The sequence below is a fragment of the Thunnus thynnus genome, chromosome 23 (assembly GCF_963924715.1).
Source record: "Thunnus thynnus chromosome 23, fThuThy2.1, whole genome shotgun sequence".
In the NCBI taxonomy this organism is placed as follows: Eukaryota; Metazoa; Chordata; class Actinopteri; order Scombriformes; family Scombridae; genus Thunnus; species Thunnus thynnus.
This window is the reverse complement of record NC_089539.1, coordinates 16,109,244-16,129,184: the sequence shown is the minus strand read 5'-3', so window position 1 is coordinate 16,129,184 and position 19,941 is coordinate 16,109,244. Positions and strand designations below refer to the sequence as shown.

At 40.4% G+C, this 19,941-nt stretch overlaps 1 protein-coding gene across 1 annotated transcript in view; it reads right to left on the bottom strand.

The window, feature by feature from the left end:
- Positions 1-11,571: 11,571 nt before the first annotated feature.
- Positions 11,572-19,941, bottom strand: part of sema3aa (sema domain, immunoglobulin domain (Ig), short basic domain, secreted, (semaphorin) 3Aa) — a 33,017-nt gene continuing 24,647 nt past the window's right edge. The window contains exons 10-17 of the mRNA XM_067581759.1: positions 19,044-19,188; positions 18,665-18,884; positions 17,897-17,988; positions 17,742-17,783; positions 17,349-17,506; positions 15,545-15,612; positions 15,291-15,439; positions 11,572-14,386 (exon numbers count right to left, since the gene is read on the bottom strand). Coding sequence (XP_067437860.1) covers positions 13,655-14,386; positions 15,291-15,439; positions 15,545-15,612; positions 17,349-17,506; positions 17,742-17,783; positions 17,897-17,988; positions 18,665-18,884; positions 19,044-19,188 — 1,606 coding nt within the window. The 3' untranslated portion in view covers positions 11,572-13,654. The remainder of the gene's footprint in view (positions 14,387-15,290; positions 15,440-15,544; positions 15,613-17,348; positions 17,507-17,741; positions 17,784-17,896; positions 17,989-18,664; positions 18,885-19,043; positions 19,189-19,941) is intronic.

Here is a 19,941-nt window from a genome sequence, read left to right as displayed (position 1 = left end):
AGTCACCACAGTTTTCCGTGAGGGGGGTCTCTCCGTTTTACTACTGTTCGTAGTCACAAAAGGTGGTTTCCGGACGATCTTACTAAATAAAATTCCTGATTAACTGGTATAAGTGTGTGGGGCAATTGCATTTTATGCAATTGCAACATACCTAAACAGAATAATGAGGAGCTTGTAGTTAAAATAACAATTAAACAACAAAATAATTGGCCAAAAAATTCGTCTAGATAAGTTGGAAATAATTCTACTTGGCTCCAAAAATCTGGAAGCAATTTGTAGTTTTGCTCAGACACCCTAATCCTCCATTTAACCTCTAATATGACCAGTTTTCTGCTTTTATATCGAAGCGAAAACTGTATCACTTCCGTTTTTTTCTATGTAATATTGGGTGTCTTGACGCAGATTCTCCAGCAGCCCCTCCGCTTTCCTGCCCACCGCGCATGTTCCGCCTCTGACAGGTGATCAGAAGACATCAGCGGAGGAAAATGTGTTTTTAAAGGGGACTAACTCGGCTAAATGCGTCTGGTTTGACTGTTTAGAGAGAAAATGGGGGACAGTAGTTGGGGTCAGTGATGCTTTTCTTTTCTTTTTCTTTCTTTTTTTTTGTCTTTTAGTCATATTCTGGTTTTAAAGTAGAAAAAACAAAACAAATGAGAGAGTTGTAAATATTGTTTGTGGGTCAAGTATCTGGGGCTCCAGTCAAAGGCTTGTGGGAATGTGTATATACTGTATGAACACACACATATACACATCACATCTTCACATAAAAGTATATCCCAGGATCAGAATCATTCTTCTTGGGCTTCAGATAAGCAGTAACTTTATCTTTATCCATCCAATTTAATTCCAAAATGCCATATATTTATTTTAAATGGAAAATATTCCAACATAAAATATTAACAGATACTGTCGGAAGTTTTTGAAGGTCTTCAGATGACTCATAACATGAATAACATTTCATATGCTTTGTTGTTTTTTTTTTTCCAGTCAGAAGTTGCAGGATGTCTCATTTTATATGTAAACTCTTAATCTTCTCAGATATGTTAATGTGCAGCAGAGGGCTGACAGAAGCATGTGGGGAAATCAGGTTGACTGTAGCCAGATGAATCACATTGAATTCTTTATCTCCTCTCCTCGAACCATAAATTGAATACTGGTGTCATCGTGAGCACCGCATGTGATGAAATGAGTGGAATATAAAACTCCATAATAAAATAAGAGGACACACAGAGGCTGCATGTTGCATCTTTAAAACAATACGACGTCACATGCACCAATATCAACTTGTACACAAAATGATGCAGTACAATTGCATTACATCAGCACACATGTAGAAAATGACTGCGAAACCAACAGTATATTTAGCTCCACTGTACTGAGAATTCGCACCATGTAGGATATTAAACTATGTCGGCTCTGCTGTACATCAAGCAGATGTGTTGCAATATGACAGCGAGTGCTCATTTGCTGTGTGTGTCTGTGGAGCTCTGGGGCAGATGTGTCCTCGATGCACCCATGCAGCTCAGAGCCTTTAGTACCTGGGCAGGGGTGGGATGGGGAAGAAGACAGGGTGACTAGGTTCTGTATCAAAGGAAACAAAGCCAGAGAATATATAGATCTGTGTTTCCATTCGTTTGTTTTTATTACATGGAAAGGCTTCTAAATAAAAGCATTGAGGGCCATGTGACACTACACATTATCATTTAAAGCAGATGTTAGATGTGATGGCAGCTGCTGTAAGTGGGATGTTAGATACAGCACCAGTCTATCATATCCTCCCTGTTCAGTGTTGTGAGAGGTTTTCCATAAGCTTACACAGAAGATTTAAAGACCAAAAAAATGCAAAATTGGAATCATTAGGGGAACAACATGTAAATGTTTGTGTGTTGTGGGCACAACAGATTTTCTTACCTAGTAGGTATTTTGAAAATGTCTTACTAAGTGAAGACTTTGACAATTTGCAAAACATGCTAATTCACTTTCTTGATGAATGTGTTAAGATAAAGCTGATACCACTCTCATATCTGCCCCTTAAATATGAAGCAGGAACTGGTTAGCATAGCTTAGCATAAAGACTGGAAAGAGGTGGAAACAGCAAGTTTGGCTCTGTTCAAAGGTAACAAAAATCTACTGTGAAATATACCATCACCTTTAAAGCTCACTAATGAACATCTTGTTTAATTTGTACAAAATCCAAATTGTAAGAGTAACAAAGGATTATGTGCAGGAATATTTCTTGACATAACCCCACATAAAACAGCAACTTAGGGTTTTTACACATTAGTTTTGGTACAAATTAAACAAATGAGATTTGATGTGATAATCAGTGACCTTTAGATGCTGGTAGGCATCTTTTTTAACCCTTGGACAGAACAAAGCTAGATGTTTCCCCATTTTCCCAGGCTTCATGCTATGCTAACATATCTCTCGGTTCATATTTAATGGATAGATATGAGAATGGGTGATCTCGGCTAGAAGTTGAATAAGGATATTTCCCAAATGGTCATATGGTGAATATGTTTTTAACCTTGGTGGGTGTTGTGGCCACAGGGTTCAAATCCCAGCCATTGCTCTAAGCTTCTGTCTATTTTCTTTATCCCAACTTCTCCTTCAACATGATTACCTTGGCTTTTCTGTGTATCTTAGGCTTTTTTTATATCGGTTTTCCCCTCTTCTGCCCTCCCTCCTTCCTCTACTCCACCTCACCTTAGTGTGTGTGTATGTGTAGGCAGAGGTAAGTTTTGGTTTCTGTCTTCAGTGATAAATGATGGTAGTGTAGCGATGGCTCCACTCCTCCCCTTCTTCCCACTGATCGCTGAAGCATGGCCTGATTGTCTCTACGCTGTGAGGTGGAAGCAGCTCATACTTGCTCTCTCTCTCTCTCTCTCTCTCTCTCTGTATCTCACCCACATATTCACATAAACACAATGACTGAAACATTCATTCATGCAAAGCAAACACATTCGCCGAGACAGACAGACAGACAGAAAGACAGACACAAACACACTCAGGTGTAAATACACAACATCAAACACAAGCCTGGGGACAAGTTCTCTCTGAGGTACACACAAACCCAGCAGTTTACACAGACACACACACACACACACACACACACACACACACACACACACACACACACACACACACACACACACACACACACCTGCATACAGTGTTCACACAAGAGTTGACTCAATGTGAGCAATGTTAACAGGATCAAAGCCCCTTAGGCATACTTCTGTAATAAAGTGCAAACAAAATACAACATTTTGATCAATTATTCAAACTTATATAACTTCACTCTCAGACATTTACAGTGTGTGTGTGTGTGTGTGTGTGTGTGTGTGTGTGTGTGATATGTTTGTGCTGTGTATCCTGGCCCATGTAACTTGAGTCTGGTAACCAGATAACACACACTGCACAGTGTTCATTAAATTTGAATACTCAATCGGGGTACAAGGCAAATAAGCTAACAAAGGCTATTTCTTTTGCTTCTCGTGGCAGGTTAACTATAAAACCTGGTAAGAAATACCAGCAACAGCTTCTCAAACACAACAGACAAGTTCACACATTAAAGACAATTCATCAAAGATACCCCTAAAGACCTAATATAATTTTAAGACTGTATGTGTAGTGTGAAAGCTCTTTTCCCCCTGTGATGAGGTGGAGTTATCATCCAAACAAACTAATAAAAAACTTTCCCTTGAGAGCTTTAACTCTCTCTCTCTTTAAAAGAAAAGCAAACAAAAGTTACATACCTTAACTTTAGTGGACTGTAAATGTGCAGGAGTGTGTATCAGTTAGTATCCTTGAATTCAGTGTGATAGGGTGAGGCGTCTCCAGAGTGACGGTGTACTTGGAAGTGACGTTTAATTTCTGGTACATTAGGACTGAGCCTTTCTCATCCCTATTAGCCGCCTGGCACGCGCCTAATTCCGCCTTCAACGCCAATTTCTCCTGACCAGCGAGACATCATGGACTAAAAATACCTTTAAAGTCACAGTGGCTCCCTTCCTTTCTTTGCACAACCTTACTATCTACATGCATGCGCTCAGGCACACGGGCACTGTAGGCATGCTTGTGTGCACCCGCTGCCAAAACGGACACACACGCATACACACACACACACACAAGCACAAGCACTGACAGAGACAAAGACACACTCATGCACAGACATAAGAGGTCCCTCTAATCCTCTTTTCTTCTGAGGATAGGCCAATCACACACTGCTCTGCACAGTAAGCTATTTTCTTGTACACACCGTGTATGAAGTCCTGCTGTAACTGTCGCAGCTACAGCCATACTGTAGCTGAGGGTCAAGTTGACTCAGTGGCAATCAACTGACACGACAAAAACAAACAAGCAGAAAAAGGCACCGGCATCAATTATTTATCCCTTGCCAAACTATATTTTAGCCTCAGAATACTTTCCGTTTGCTCACAGCAGCCACAAAAGCCTCTAAAGCTGCACTGAGGAGCCAAAGCACCACCATCTGTTGAATCCAGTAAACACAAACAAGGAATATGGATGGCATAACTGTATTTACACATCACATATATCATATATGATAGCTCTGCAGTATTTCGAGAAGGTAGTCGGTATATCTTTCTCACAGTATGTAGGGGCCATTTCATTTGAGCTAAATTCTCTTTGAATAATGTTCCACGCTCCCTGAAGACACACAAAGGCATCTAATTCATAGACTCAACACAATGTCGGTGTTATATAAGTTCCTTTGTTTCATACAAACACACAGCAGCACAAACACAAAAGCCCGAGCATACAAAGACGTATGTGTGCGACAAACTGCCACAAAGCATCTGTTACTGTCTGTCTTTGAGATTTTATGGTACGATTTGAGTAAAATATCAGCAACATGTGCCAAAAACTGAATCACACATTCGGCAGAGCTTCAGTTGTCATGAGGATTAACAGCCTTTCTGTTCACCTGTCCTCATCTTCATCTCCTCATCACGACTGAGGTGGATTTAAGGGATCAGAGTGTTCACCTCCATTTCTCCTGTCAGTCTAGGTCACAGCCAGGAATTCCTAGCATTTTGTCTTTAAGTGGTAAAAATGATAATTTTTTTGGGCAAATCTGAAATCATTGTCTGTAGGATTTATTACAAGGAGGTTGTTATGGTGCTTGGGTGAAGGGCGTTGGAAGGACACTTTAACTGGACTGTTAATAGGATTTACTGGTCATTGTCTGGAAGCCAATTGCGAAAGCCACTAGTCCAGTGGCTGATTGATGTAACAGCAGCATGACCTCTTTGCCAGTGAAAGGCGAGATCATAGAAAATCGTATGGTTATATATCTATGTTTTCCCCTAGCCACACTGACATCCTTGATTTTGAAAATTTCCACTTTGTGCTCAGCTGGTGCAAGGCGGTGCTCACTTTCTTTTTTTCTTTCTCTGCACTTTGCAGAGATCACTCAGATAGTGTGGCAGTTCTCTGATGTCTTGCTCCTTGGAAGTTTGAATTCATGTGAGAATACCAGTCATTTCTTTGTCTGTTCGGTGGAGAGTGCTCATGCTAATTAACAAGGTTCTCAATAATGTATTCCGCACAAGCTGCCGTCAGATATAAAAACACATCACCGGGAGATTCTTCTGGAGAAAGACCAAACAAAAACTAGGGCTTAAAAGCAGCAGAAAGCCCTCATGGACGGACATTAAGTGTAAAATGTAAATTTGTGGATTGTTACCTCAGAGGAATAGGTTGACATTTTTGGGAAATATACTTATTTGCTTTCTTGCTGAGAGTTAGATGATTCAACATCAGGGAAATATTCTCTCTTGAGTTAGAAAGGAAGATCAATACCGTACATTCTCTTATCTATCTAACTCTGGGCAAGAGAGTGTGTTTCCTAAAATGTTGATGTCTTCCTTTAGTTTTAAGTAAATGGAAAAAGGTGTCATATCAGTCTTTAGTCATAAAGACAGCAACCAAACAATGCAGTTGCTCATCAAAATATAATCTTCAGCATTAATTAATAAACTAACGTCTGTTTGGTCTCAGATGATCTTTTTATCAAATGTATCTTATCAGAAATTAGAAGTGGATCTGATTCTTTTTGTACTTCAGACACATCATAGCTCACAAGTCTGATTAGTGCCTTACATTGAAGCAAATGACATTTTCTTCCAAGAAATGTGGGATTTCAGGAAAAGACTCAAGAGCATGGCTCACCAGTATAATGGATCTGTGTTGTCTTCCCCACTATCTCCTCCTTTCCTCATGTCCCACTTTCACTCCACATCCCATTTTCAGTGAACTGACAGCGGCTGGCATCTTAACTGATGTTGCTCCAGGAACTAATGGGCTGATTCATCAGTAGTGGTAGAGGACTGGGATGAGTCTTTTAGAAAGAAAACACCTCATTTCAGAGAGAAAGGAGTGAAACACAATGTCAAAGTAATGTGGTTTTAAATGCCAGTCAAGTCACACACCCACCTCTGCAGTTCATGAATCATTAACAACACACACCTGTTGTCAAGGTAGTGCGTCATAGCTGGCAACGTCATCAATGCAACGAGGGGTAAGTCCCTTGTGTGTAGGTAGACTCAATGCAGATGAGTCACACTGAATTACAAATACACAAACACATCACATTTGAAGGTGGTTATATAAAATAGTCAACTATCTCTATAGGACTTGGGCAATTTTCCAAATACTGCCTCAGCTTTAATAAAATCTTTTTCCTTGGCTTGTAACTTTACTAAAGGTGATGTTTGGACCTGAAAGCTTTGGCAGTCCTTGATGATTTACCAAGTCCTTGAACGTAACCCCGCAGCCCATTGTGAATCAGTATTCTCTCCAGAGACAGACAGGAATAGGTCATTGATCACCTCATCAATCCCAAGCAATCAGTGAATGGAAAGTGTATGAGGTCAAACTGGCGTGCGTGTGAGTGCATCTACACGCTCCTGTGTGTGAGTCAGTTTGTATCTGTCCCTACACATGTGGCTGGGCTGTGCAGCTGTGTGAGGTGTCTCTGTTTATGACTCCCAACCTTGTAGCCCTGTGTTGAAGAGGCGGGATCACAGCTATAAATCAGGGCTTGACAGGGAAACAGCATTCCCAGAGGGCACTGTATATACACCCAGACCCCTCGGGAATATCTGTGCAGAGAGACAAAGCTCTTGGTTGTGTGGTAAGTATTTGAAATGAAAGGTAAACACAACAGACACAAGCTTTTTGAAATGTCATGGATTTTAATTGCTGTCCTGATTTTTGCCAGTCAAACTGAATTCATCCTTTTCTTTCACACGATTGCATAAGATAACACTTAAGTTAGACATTTGTTCATCTATCAGACAAGGGAAGTCTCATGAAAGTTGCTTTTGGGTTGCAGTATGGGAGATGTGGGATCCAGCATTTTTGGAACTCATACTAGAGACTAAAAATCAGGATATTTTGGATTCTGCTACATACATTTAACATTTCTTTGTCTCTTGCAAATCTCCCAACTGATGGAAATACAATACAAAATCTTAATTACATCTTTAAAGAAGTGAAACTCCAGATACTAAGAATAAAAGGCCAAATAATATATTATAAAACGTCTGTAAACCTACATGCATGTATAGGCTGAATCACAAAGTCATGATTTGACATTGCATAGTTCAACTGAAAAAAGAAAATGTGGTTTCTCCCACAAAATAATGATAAAATGGACAGTGGTGCCCAACATACTCAAATACTGTATATTTTTGTATATTTATATACTGTTATAGACAGTCGAGTAAATGCAGTCAGTGAGGAGGTAAGAAAAAGCTGCACCTTGAGAACACAGTGGGTCTCAGTAGGGTTCAATCTTGATGTAAAATGTCATCTAGCATCGAGGAGAACTGCTGTGTATTAGATCCCTCCCCAGTTGCCATGGTTTCTGCGACAATTGCCACTCACCTGCAGGGTTCCTAATTATGGGATCACTTGAGGATTAGTGTAATGCACAATACCGTTCCTTGCAGAACAGAGTAGCGCACCTATGAAGCCTACAGCTGTAAGCTTCCGTGTATGTTCATGCTTGGACAAGTGAGGGTACGTGAACTTGATATATGTCACTGCTTTTCACAGCAGTTTACACTGCGAAACTGCAGGGGGTAAAGGACAGGCGAGTTCAGAGCTTTACAAGGGAAACGAGGAAGTGACGAGAGATGGAGAGTGATGAGAAGCAGCAAAAGGAGAAGCAGAAGAGAGAGAAATACACAAAAGAGGAAAGACAGCGAGCAGAGTGAAGGCTTGACAGTATATTTAATATACAGTAATCTGTACAGTGGTAGAGAGGGGGTACTAGCTATGAGTTCATTAGCTTGCTGATGCGTTGTCCTGCAGTTGACCTAAATCTCCGCTCTCCTTGCCCACAGACTTGATTTCCCACAATCCCTTGGGCTAGCTCCTGAGCAAGAAGGAATGAGTCAGAGCTTCTGTATAAAGCCCACTTTCAAGAGTCGTGAGGAGTTTTGGATATGCACACACACATACACACACACAGGCCACATATTCAAAAAAATGTGCGTTTAGCCTATGGCAACATGAAAATATATTCAATATCAATTTCTCTCTTTTTACCACTGTCTTGTGGCTTCCCTGACACACACAAACAAGCACACGCATACACACACTGTGACATAAACAGCAGTGGACTGATGTCCTCTGATCGGGGCGTTATGATAAAAATTCAACCAGTCAGACGTTATATGTTGCCCGCTGGTTCTGAGGAATGGCTCAAACAACTTTCAGAAAACTAGCCTGTGAGAATCCTGCCATCAGTCAGGCTAAACTGTGAAGTGGCATTACCATTTAATTTTGATTTGATATGTGCTAAAATCAGGATGTAATTGAAATTCAAGAGACCAGTTCACATTTTAATTTTCACATTTAGTTCAGTCAGAACATCGTCTGCCAAATTGGAAATGGAAAGTCCACTTCACATTCAATTTCAGTATGAGTATGGCAGGGTTATGCTTTGGGGAATAGAAAAACAATTTCAATAGAGTTTTATGTACTTATGGTTTTTTGACAGTTTTAATTTTGCTCTATATCATGCTCACATACATAGTATATTGCAATTTGGCATTTCTAATGGAGTATAAGCGTCCCTATGGGAAAAGAATCTGAGATTTCATAAATAAAGTGTTAATATTTTCAGAGAAAGTTGTAATATTATGAGAGTAAAGTCATAATTGAAGAAAAAGCCGGAATACGTAGGTTGGGTTAGATTATGATAATAAAATAAAAGTCGGAATACTTTAAGAATCTGTAATGTCATTGTATAACTGTGAGTTATTTGGCTATTTTCTCAAAATATTCTGAATTTATTCTCAAAATATATGATTTTTTTTCCACCAACAGCTAATGATGAAATTGACTGTTGTTGAGAAAACAAAATGTTGAACCAGTGAGGAGCAGACGTGAGCGGGGACATGAAGAGGAAAGCACTTCAGACAGCGGAGAAGCTCCCCTACAGCAAAGGACACTTATAAAACCCTCCAACATAATGGTCAAGACATCCTCTCTCTGCGGCTGAAAGTGTGTATTTTTAAGACAGACAGACACACACACGCACACACACACACACACACACACACACACTAGGCACACAGGACATTCAAGGACAGTTGCCATGGTAACAGGAACAGCAAATTCATAACACATGTGAAACTTGAGGGCAGGGAACATGATTGCACCACTTTAATCACTTCAGCTGACTTGCACGTGCACGCGCACACACCCACACACAGACGCACTCATGCACAAACACGACATTTCTGAGCAAGGAAGCATTGCTTTCACAGGTGACTGTGTCTGACTGAGGAAAGAAGACATTTTTGTAAAAATATTACAACATGCTAAGACGTTAAAGCACCCAACCTGAAGCTCACTGCAGGTCCTTGCTTTGACAAGCGGGCTGCAAAGGCAGTTACACAACAGAGACCTCTTGTGGTTTGTAATAAGCATTGCCACATACTCCTTGAGTTTATAGCTTGTGGTTTTTTGTCACTAAACACATTTTGACATGTCACAGTAGAATAACCAGTGTAAACAATACAATTAAAGGTGGCTGAATTCCATTTAGCTGCTTCATTTTAAGGTCCTGGTATTGTAAATGCTGACTCACACTGTGTCACAGTGTCATGGTTTAATGGGACACTGGAATGGAGATGAGTCATTGTTAATGTTATTAGAAACACCTTAGCTTTTCCTATTATGCATTTCTGCTGTAAAAAAAAAAAAGGCCTGTTATAAATTATCTTAAATATTCATTGCAGAAAGTAGAACTGTCATACATTTTAACAGTTAGTTCCCAGTATTATGTAGGCTATAGTGGTTGTCTTTAGTGGTTGGTTCACTTGAATAAAAAAAATAAAAATCTCTTACCTCTATTGGTATCTAGCAATGTAGATTATTTTTGTTCTATTTGTCAAGTTAATGAGATATCTTATCTATCTCTTTGAGATATCTACCTCCATTACAATACAAGGTGTCCAGTTTCATTTGTGGTCCTCACAGCAAATATATGATAAAAATCACATTTCAAAAATGTCAACAATATTAAGACTTTGGAGAATGAGTGTCATCATTATTCTCTATAAACCAAAGAGATCCTGCAGTGTTCATTGGAACTACTTTCAATCAAAGAAATAGCAGTACCTGTTAAAACTGTAAAACAGTGTGTTCTGTGGATTATACAGAGTAACCAGAACAGTGTCTCTGGAAAGATATACTGCTATTGATTTTTTAATGGAATTGCTCAAAGCTGTGAGCAAACAAAACCAGCTTCAATGTCATTGTATTGTTGTGACAGCAGACATAAGAGATGGATAGCCTATCTTAGAAACCTATCTGCATCACTAAAACCACAAGGGGTAGCGAGAAAATATGTTTTTAGTCACGCTAGTGACATGGCTCGAGGGATGGCAATATCCACTTTGGTCCAGACCGAAATATCTCAACAAATATTGAATTGCCATGAAATCTGGAACAAACATTCATGTCTACCTCAGGATGAATTGTAATTACTTTAGCCCTTATTTTTTCAAATAGCATCATCATCAGGTCAAAATTTCTATTGTCAAATACTTTTTTATTACTACTACTACTACAAAAAGATGACATTCCCATTCACTATGAAACTGAATCCCTTAATTTTTTTCATCTTAAAATTCCATTTATCCATAAATAATGATGGAATTAAGGTATTTATTAATAGGTTTTAAGGGGATAATTAATGGATTTAAATAAATTAGTATTTTTAATGGATTATTTCCGCGGTTTATGGACCGCGGAAATAATAGTGATCAGTATCAACTGTACTTTGTGTTTAGTGGTAATTAGCAAATGTTAGAATGCTAATATGCTAAATTAAGATGGTGAACATGGTTTATTATTCATAAAATCCATAAATACTGTACAGAAAGTGTTTTTTCCTTTCAGATTTTATGTGTAGCTGTATCATGAGTCTAGAAAGCATAAAATTGTCAGAAGCAGAAGCACATTAGTCAAAGTAAGTCTGGGTACACTGTGTGCCTGAAGATTTTCATTGAAATGAGAACAAAGGGACACTTTTGTAACGGAGATGTTTATTTAGACAACTGAATGCATGCCAGAAAGAACTGTGTTACAGCAGTGGTAACTTTCAGCTCTCTCACATTTCTAACTCTGAGGGAGAGACCCGAATTAGGGACACACCAAACTTTTGAGTTTTGGTACAGAACTCTATCTGCTCTAATTTATTGCAATGACACATTACTCTTGTCATGTATTAAAGGGACAGGGGGAGACAGGGGGTACCATCGTTGAATCAAAGATCAAGGAGCTCGGAGCTCAAACAGCTTTGGCCAGAGTATCATGAGTTGTTATTATCACCGTTTTGGCAAAAGGACAAAAGTAATTCACACCTTGATTTAAGGGAACTTTACCTCTCACACAAAACACTTAAAGAGACAATAAAAAAGATGCACTTACTGTAGGTAGCATTCACATGCAGTATAACATGTCTTCTCCTCAGACTAGATTTAACATTTTTCTCCACTATTTCTTACAGAGATTCACAGCTAATGTTTTTCAGTTTGGGGAATTATCTTACACATAATGGCTACTGGACGAATAAAAGACATGTTGGATGGATGTGGGAGAAAGGAAAAAGCACTGAAATTATTTGTTATGAAAGGCAAAAGAGACAAAATTGTGCTTATCGTTGGTGGGATCTCTGTCAAAAAAATTTGGTTAATGACACAAACCCCTGTACTCGTGCTCCTAAACTACATTATCATCCCTTATATCCCCAAAAAGGGATTCCTTGACACAATTTCAGTCAGTTGGTCCATCAAAGTTTTCTTAGTTGCTGTTGCCGTTGTTTCTCCAATATATTGATGAGCCAAAAATACCATAATATCAAAAATAAATGCAACCCTTTCACAAAACAATGAGCAATAAATAATAATCAAGTGGTGTTCTTGTACTGTATATGTACTGTATATACACAGAGAGTTAAGTTTGTTGTATATATGTACACAAAACAAGTGGCAGTCTATTTCAGACTGAGTTTATCATAGCCTACAACTGGAATTCGTGCCCATACTCTATAAATCCCAGAAAAAGCAACATAATAACTTACACAGAATCCTCGGGTGGAGAAGGGATAATGAACAATGAGACTACTATGTTGTTTGTATTTTTTTGCCCCATAATAGGAGCACTGGTTTGGAAAAGAAAGTAAATATAAAAGAAAAATGTAACATTGTTTAGGTAGGGTGTAAAAAAAGCCTCTAGGATTCCATAAAATAACTAGCTTATTAAAACATTGATTGACAACAACATGCACAATGCTTTTCCCAGCCTCAGGTGGAGAGGGTTATGATGTTGCACTTTCTCTGCACCATGGCATGCAGTTTTGCATGTAACAATGCTTCTATGTGTCTTTTAAACAACACCGGTGCAAGTATTCCTTGGTGGATTGCAACCCTTTCCTTTCCTCCTTTAAGGGTGCTGTTGTTGCTAGATGGAAGGCTCTTTTCTCCTCAAACAGTTCTTTAAAATGAGAGTTTTTAATCCGTTCCATGTACACTATGTTGGAGTTCACATGCTCAGGTCAAAGAGGGCAGGTTGCAGCGAATGCATATTTCTGCTTCCATAAATGTCCGTGTATCTATTAATGTCTCCAGAAATTGTCCTCTTAGCATCTAAGTCCGTCTGCTTACCAATGAACACCTTGCTAAATGTTTTTTGTCCCAGTCTTATTTTAGTAGCTTATGTACAGGAGGCTGAAGTGTCTGCCAGGCAGTATCCCAGGCAACCAGCCGTATCCTCACACATTTACAGTATGCATTCCAGTTTTTCAGTCCTCCTCTCATCTTTGTCCTCTTCACAGGTCATGTGCATTTGTGTATATGTCTTTGAATGGGAGATTTATTGTTATTATATGTGTGCACTTCATGTATTTCTACCTACGAGTGTGTTTGCTTGTTTTTTTTTATGGGTTCTTGCTGCTGTTATGGAGAGGTCACTGAATCAATACATTGGATACACAATCTATAGAATGTGTTTGCGTGTACGTGTGTGGATGCATGAGTTGGTGCTTGTGTGTGTAGATCTGGTTGCATGTGTGCATCTCTGTGCTTAGTTTTGTTTTTTTTTCTCTCTCTCAAACGCTACGTGGGGGTCTTTGAAGCTCATGGGTCCTCCTGTTGCGTCCCTTCTTATTTTCCTGCATCCGTCTCCACTTCGCCGTGTGCTGGCTTCCCGCCCGAGACCCCCCAGCAACCTGAGAACCAGCCAGGCTGCCCTGCCCCTTCTGGCCATTTTGTGTCTTCTGGTTGTTCTTAGGTGCCTGGCCGCTTAACATACCCATGTTTTGCTGACCTCTCTGGGTAGTCTGGCTCCTTGCTGGCCCTTCCACTGTTGGAGCTCCAGCTTGGAGCCATTGCCTGCTCTGTGGTGGGCTGGCTTGCTGCTTTTGAGCATTTGGAGCCAAAGCTTTCGGCTGTAATGCAGAGTGGGGAACGCCGGTGCTGTCAGGTTTACCCTGACCATTGTTGTTGGGTGTCTTCACCCTCTTCTGCTTGCGCTCTTTCTTCCAAACTCGATCGCAAAACTCCTCCACGCTGTTCAGGTCCGGGTGGTCCAGGAGAGACAGGAAATCTCGGTACCACAACCTGTGTTTGGCCGAGTGACCTGCCCCACCTCCTACACCGGGCAATCCAGGAAGGATGTCTCCCAGTTTCTGCGCGGGGATGACCTGGAGGTTGAGACGCAGCAAGGGCTGGATAAAGCCGTGTTCCACAGCCTGGCAGTGGTAGACACCTGTGTCAGTCTGGGTTAGACTGCGAATCAGCAGGCCCTGCTCTGTACGAAGCACCCTGTCATCTAGCTTGATCTGACAAAGACACAGGGAGGAAGACAAATAAATAGAGTGTGAAATTTGAAAAAGACTAGTAGACTAGCAGAGCTGTCCAATGCCACAATTCATGTCTTCCAGGATTTAAATCACACAGGACTGAGATCTGGATTTAGCCAAAGGTTCAGTGCAAACCACGGCCATGTTTAGACAGATAACAGCACTGCATGAAAAACAGCAACATCATTCATTTGAAAGAAACCACTGCACTGATGCAGAAGGTGTGTCGACACAAAAAACGTGCAAAGTGCACATTCTTGTTAGATTATTTTGTATCCATAACACTGTATGTCTGTTGTTTACCTAAGGGTTGCTATGACAAAAGATAAAATGACTGCCTCTGTGATAACTTGCCACAGCAGTAGAATCTTTCCTCATAGTGTGCAGTGTTTTTGTATCTGATAAGCCTTCAAACTCATGGATCTGTTAATAAAACTGCACTTCCTGGATTGTATTTCATCATCTCACGGTCTCACTAAAACACATCCTGAACACCCAGTTAGACAAGTATAGCCACAGTAGAAACTCTGTTACGTCATAGGGTCAAAAGTCAATCTAAACATTCACACTTCATGATTTCAACCCTTTCTAGGTCACTAAGGTTAGAGGTTAAAAGGGCCACAGGTCACTGCAAGATAACACAGAGGAGAAAAGATGTGGCCCTTGGCAGAAAGATGATGTTTTGTCTGCAGTAATTTAATAAGTTTGAAACAGATGCAATAGCATATATGTCTGATTTATAATCATCCAGCTGTTTCTCATTAACTTAGTGAAAGGTGACTGAGTTAGGAAGCAGTTGTACTCTTCTGTACACTGAACTTACATTATGCAAAATAACAAAAAATAATGGAAAAAAACACATGCATATGTATGAAATACACACCTCATGCTTGCGATCGTCGTTGGGCTTTTGCAGCTGCCAGTAGATGAGCGCTCTCTGAGACTTGGGGCTGCACTCCAGAAACATACTGCTGTTCTCCACACCATACACACTCCTGTCCTCCACGCTGGCTCCTAAGCCATCCATGTCGTCTGCTCAAATCCAAACACAGGCAGACAAAGGTATGAGAAGTGTGTGGCAAAGAAGAGGAGATGGAGAGAGAAAGAATGTGTGTTTGAGTGAAGTCAATAACGTACCATGATGCTGAAGGTCTGAGCACTGGGAGAGAGGGTCTCCGTTTCTGATGTCCTGTCGTCTGGTTCGCCTGAGAAGAAACCAGAGTGTTGTAATGACATTTAATTGACATTTAATGGCACTCATGAACACATACCTGCATGTACTGGCATTTTAAGCAACGCACGTTCTACAAAATACACCAGAGAAGCACTTGTCACATGTTCTGTTCACTCTACTGTTTAATTTCAACCACTAGGGGGCAATGTTACCCAATGCTATTCCACATTCAGCCCAGAAAAGGTGTATTTATTCAACCTTCACTCCACTGTTAAATCACATGGATGAAGAAAAAAAACAACCAAATCCTGGCAGAATATAGGAAACATAAACCTGCAGAGCAATGAAACAGTGCGTGCTTCATTGCTTTCTGATGAGCCGTTATTATGAAACACATACAGTATTGTTTCGCCCTTGAAAAGCCTTGTAAAAGCAACCCCACTCTTTGTCCTCTCGATATGAAAGTCCACTCTGTCATTCAGCCTCTTTACTATGACGGCGAGGTGTTTTTCATAGGCTGGCTTTACTGACTAACTGCAAATGTGTCTCCCTTGTTCCTAGTTGTCATGGTCACATTTAAAATCTTTGACAGGCGTTGTAAAAAATCAAAGCAGAGAGAGGTGGGGTAAGCCAAAGGTGAGGGGAGAGCTGGAAAGAAGGAAAATAAGAGGAAAAAAGTTCGAGGCACAAAAAGAAACAGATGGAATGAAATCGTCAGTATGTGTGTGTGAATCCTGCTCATCCATCTTCCCTCCATTACTTCTGTATGTCATACATATTTGGACACTTTTCTGTGTCTTTCTCACACAGGTCCCTCTTCTAAGCATTTCCTGGCTAACATTCCTGTCTTTTTGGCCGTCTAAGCACGTGCGGACCGGGTGTCTGGTTCTCATTCTGGGAGAGAGTGCGGGAGGGAAAATATTTGGAGTGTAGAGGAGAGCTGAGAGGAGCCGGTCCTGGCCTTAACCACGGGGTGTGCCACCTCCTCTGTAAACCTGCCAAGCTGGAGTATACCCACTGGCCTACTTCTGCTGGTGTGAGAAGTTCTGGATGAATGAGATGAAGGGGTGTGTGTTTCTTTGTGTATGTGTGTGTCTTTGTGTGTGTGTGAGGGCTGTAGTGGTCAGCCTAATCCCTCTGGATACAGCAGAGGGTAATTTGAGGGTGTGTATGTTCATACCTCCTGGCTGCAGGGTGAAGTGGTCAGACAGCTCCTGTTGGCTATAATTTAGTGTGTGTGTGCATGAGTAGATGTATATTCATTCACATGTCTCTTTTTATGTCTGTGTGCATCTTAGCTGTAGGGTGACAACTCAGAACAACTGTTACTGGCAGAAGCTATAACCCAGGTTGCTGGATTGTACTTCTTGGAATGCATTCGTAAATCCGTGTGTGTACGAGTATTTAATTACTGTATTTTGTGCCTGTGTATTATTCCTACTCCAGATTACTTCCATGTTTAGAAGTTTGGCATGTATTGTATATCAGTGAAAATTTCTTGGATTTGTAGCACATGGTAATAGGCCTATGGAGGTCTGAGGTTGGAGAAACAAGCTTGTGTGTATATTGAAATACCCTTAAGCAAAACATTTAAAGCCAGTTGCTATGAAGCCAACAGCAACAGCAGAATGCAGGTGTACTGATAACTCCCAGGCACGACGACAATAATACAATAGCAGGATGTTGCTAAAAGGGAACACGCAGGCTCAGCAAACCCTCTGAGGATAAATAAAGAGGAGCTTTAGTTTAGTGTGTGCGTGCTCCTACCTCTTGGCGGTAGGAAAGTATCTCGAGCACTCGCTGCCGTCCCATGCGCAATAGGGGTCTCTGGCCAGGCAGCACTCAGCACAAGCTTTCCCATACACCTCACAACGGTGTAAAGACATCTGCGATACACCCAGGGCAGAGCCAAGGTACAGCTGTTGCTGTGGGAGCCAAAGAAACAACAAGGGACGTAAATTGAATGTTCCTGTGGTTCAGTTGGAAAGGTTCTTGTAAAAAGAAGGTGGTTGCGGGTTTGGTTCTCAGTAGGCACATTAGATGTCTTTGCTTCTGGATATCAGTGTTTATTTAAAGGCCCAGAAGTTCTCACTCTTTTGTTTTTCTTGGACTTGTCAATAACTTCTGGATAAATTATAATGTGTGAAAAAAAATCTTTACCTGCTTGGTTGACAGCTCCATTGCAGTAATGGGAGTAGGCTCCTGCGTAAAACAAATACAGCCTGTTTAAAACCACATTATGTCTATTTTCAGACTGTAGATCTCAGTTTGATACAAGGAGGATGTCAGCTTCATAATTTATTCTCATGCCATACCCTAAAGACAGTCATTTCTTCCAGCACCACTTCTTCCAGGTCATGCCAGCTTTCTCTGGGGATCGTCACCACCTTCAGCACTGTGCCCATGTCTGCAAGACAACAGATATCCAGATACAGTATGTGTATATTCTCATATAAACATATTCTGTCCCTGTCCCTGTTTAAATATGTACACTTGCTTTATTTATAGCATGAAGAAATGAAGATTATTCTCTATGTTTTATTATTTCAGCTTTTCAATATACAGTTTGGTTGCTGCAGTAAAAGGTTCTTTTTTTACCATTGTAATGTTTACAAAATTTCCATCAGATATCGTAATATCATTCTTCAGGACTAATAATAAAACTTCCAAAGAAAAAAAAGAGAAAAAAAGCTCATCATATTCTGTTTTTAGTTAAAAACGAACAAACAAAATGATTTTTGTTTATTTTGAATAAAACACAAAACTCATGAAGAGCTTGTCTGCAAACAAAATTTCTTTCAGGCTAATAATTGAGTTAAAGTTGGATTGCGATGTTTTATCAAAGCTCATTTTTTCCCCATTTTTCTCTTCACATCTCTGAACTGTGCTCATAGCAAAAGGGCCTCAAACAACTTTTAAGTGCATAGAGACATACAGTACAATCCAGGTTAAAGTCAGTTTAAAAAGAAATAAACCTGGCTATTTTTCAGCCAAACTTTGAAACCTTTTTGAGATGACTGATCTCAATAATTTGTCTAAACTGTACTTCTAAGAAGGACACAACAAAGACAAACTGTGTGTACCTGTGCCAATGAACATGACGTCGTACTGTCCGTCCTCTGCCTCTACTCTGTCCACCACAAGCTGGGAAAACTGGTAGTCCACATCTGTCCGCACCATGATGGGACGCCCCCCTATTGGGTGCACTGGGTTGTACATGGCTGGGTGACCCCTGGCAAAAGTGATGACATCATCTGGAAGGTCCTTGGTGGAGTCGAAGCCTCCAAACGTCTTACTGGGGCACTAAGGAGGAGACCAAAGAGGCAGGTTGAGAATTTTTTAAAAAACTGTATTAACCTCTTATAGAAAACACAAATTTAAGAAGGTGAAGCAGTATTACTATTATTCCTATTGCTTGCAAACGTACTGCATTTATGGAAAACTGCTTATGTTTAGACTTACAGTTCCAGGGCGTGGGTAGGGCACCCTCCCTTGGAAGGGGACCCACTGGTAGTTGGGTCCATCTCTGTGGGCGTAGGGACCCAGGAAAACCCTCCTGATGTCTGCCATGTTGTACATACACACTGCCGAGCCTTTAAAGATGTTACTGTGGGGGAAAAAGCAGAGGAAGTATTGAGCAGACAGAAATAGGGAAGGGCAGATGAAAAAGAGATTTTAAGGAGAGAGGGAGGGAGTGTAAAGGTGGCGAAATAAAAAAAGATGACAAAGACAAACAAAAGGGATTCATAAATAATCGGTCACAAGACAGGGATTAGGAGCTTGTGAAAAACTGCAGAAAGACAACAAAATGACCTTTCATCGCACAAAGACAGAGGGGAGCAAGGTTGTTATTACCTAAGTATGGGAATGACAGATTGGAACTTCTCTCTGATTGCTTTCAGCCTCTTGAGAACAGACAGGAATTTGGGCACATCACCAACAAAACAGGAGACCTGGTTCAGAGCATGTTTGAAATCCCCTCCAATGTTTTGTGAGCGGTTAGTTGAGCCAGATGGGTGGATTTTGCTTTCGCTAGCCAGACAGGGTCCGAACCAGGAAAGGTCAATCAATCATGCAAAGAAAACGGGAATGATGTGGGTTTTTTATTTCAATTTATGCTCTGTCCCAGGTCATCCAGCAGACAGCAATTTGTACTGTGACTCATGAAAGTAGAGAATTTGGGAGTTCCCTAAGAATATTCCAAGATATTTTTATTCTACAAGAGTTTCTAAAATATTCATGTGGAGATTGTAACAGAGTAAGCTGACTGTTTAAATCTCTGAGAACCATCAAGTCCATTAATCCCTGACCACATGTGACAAGATCTATTTAAAAATTTCATACATAATTATCTGCTTAT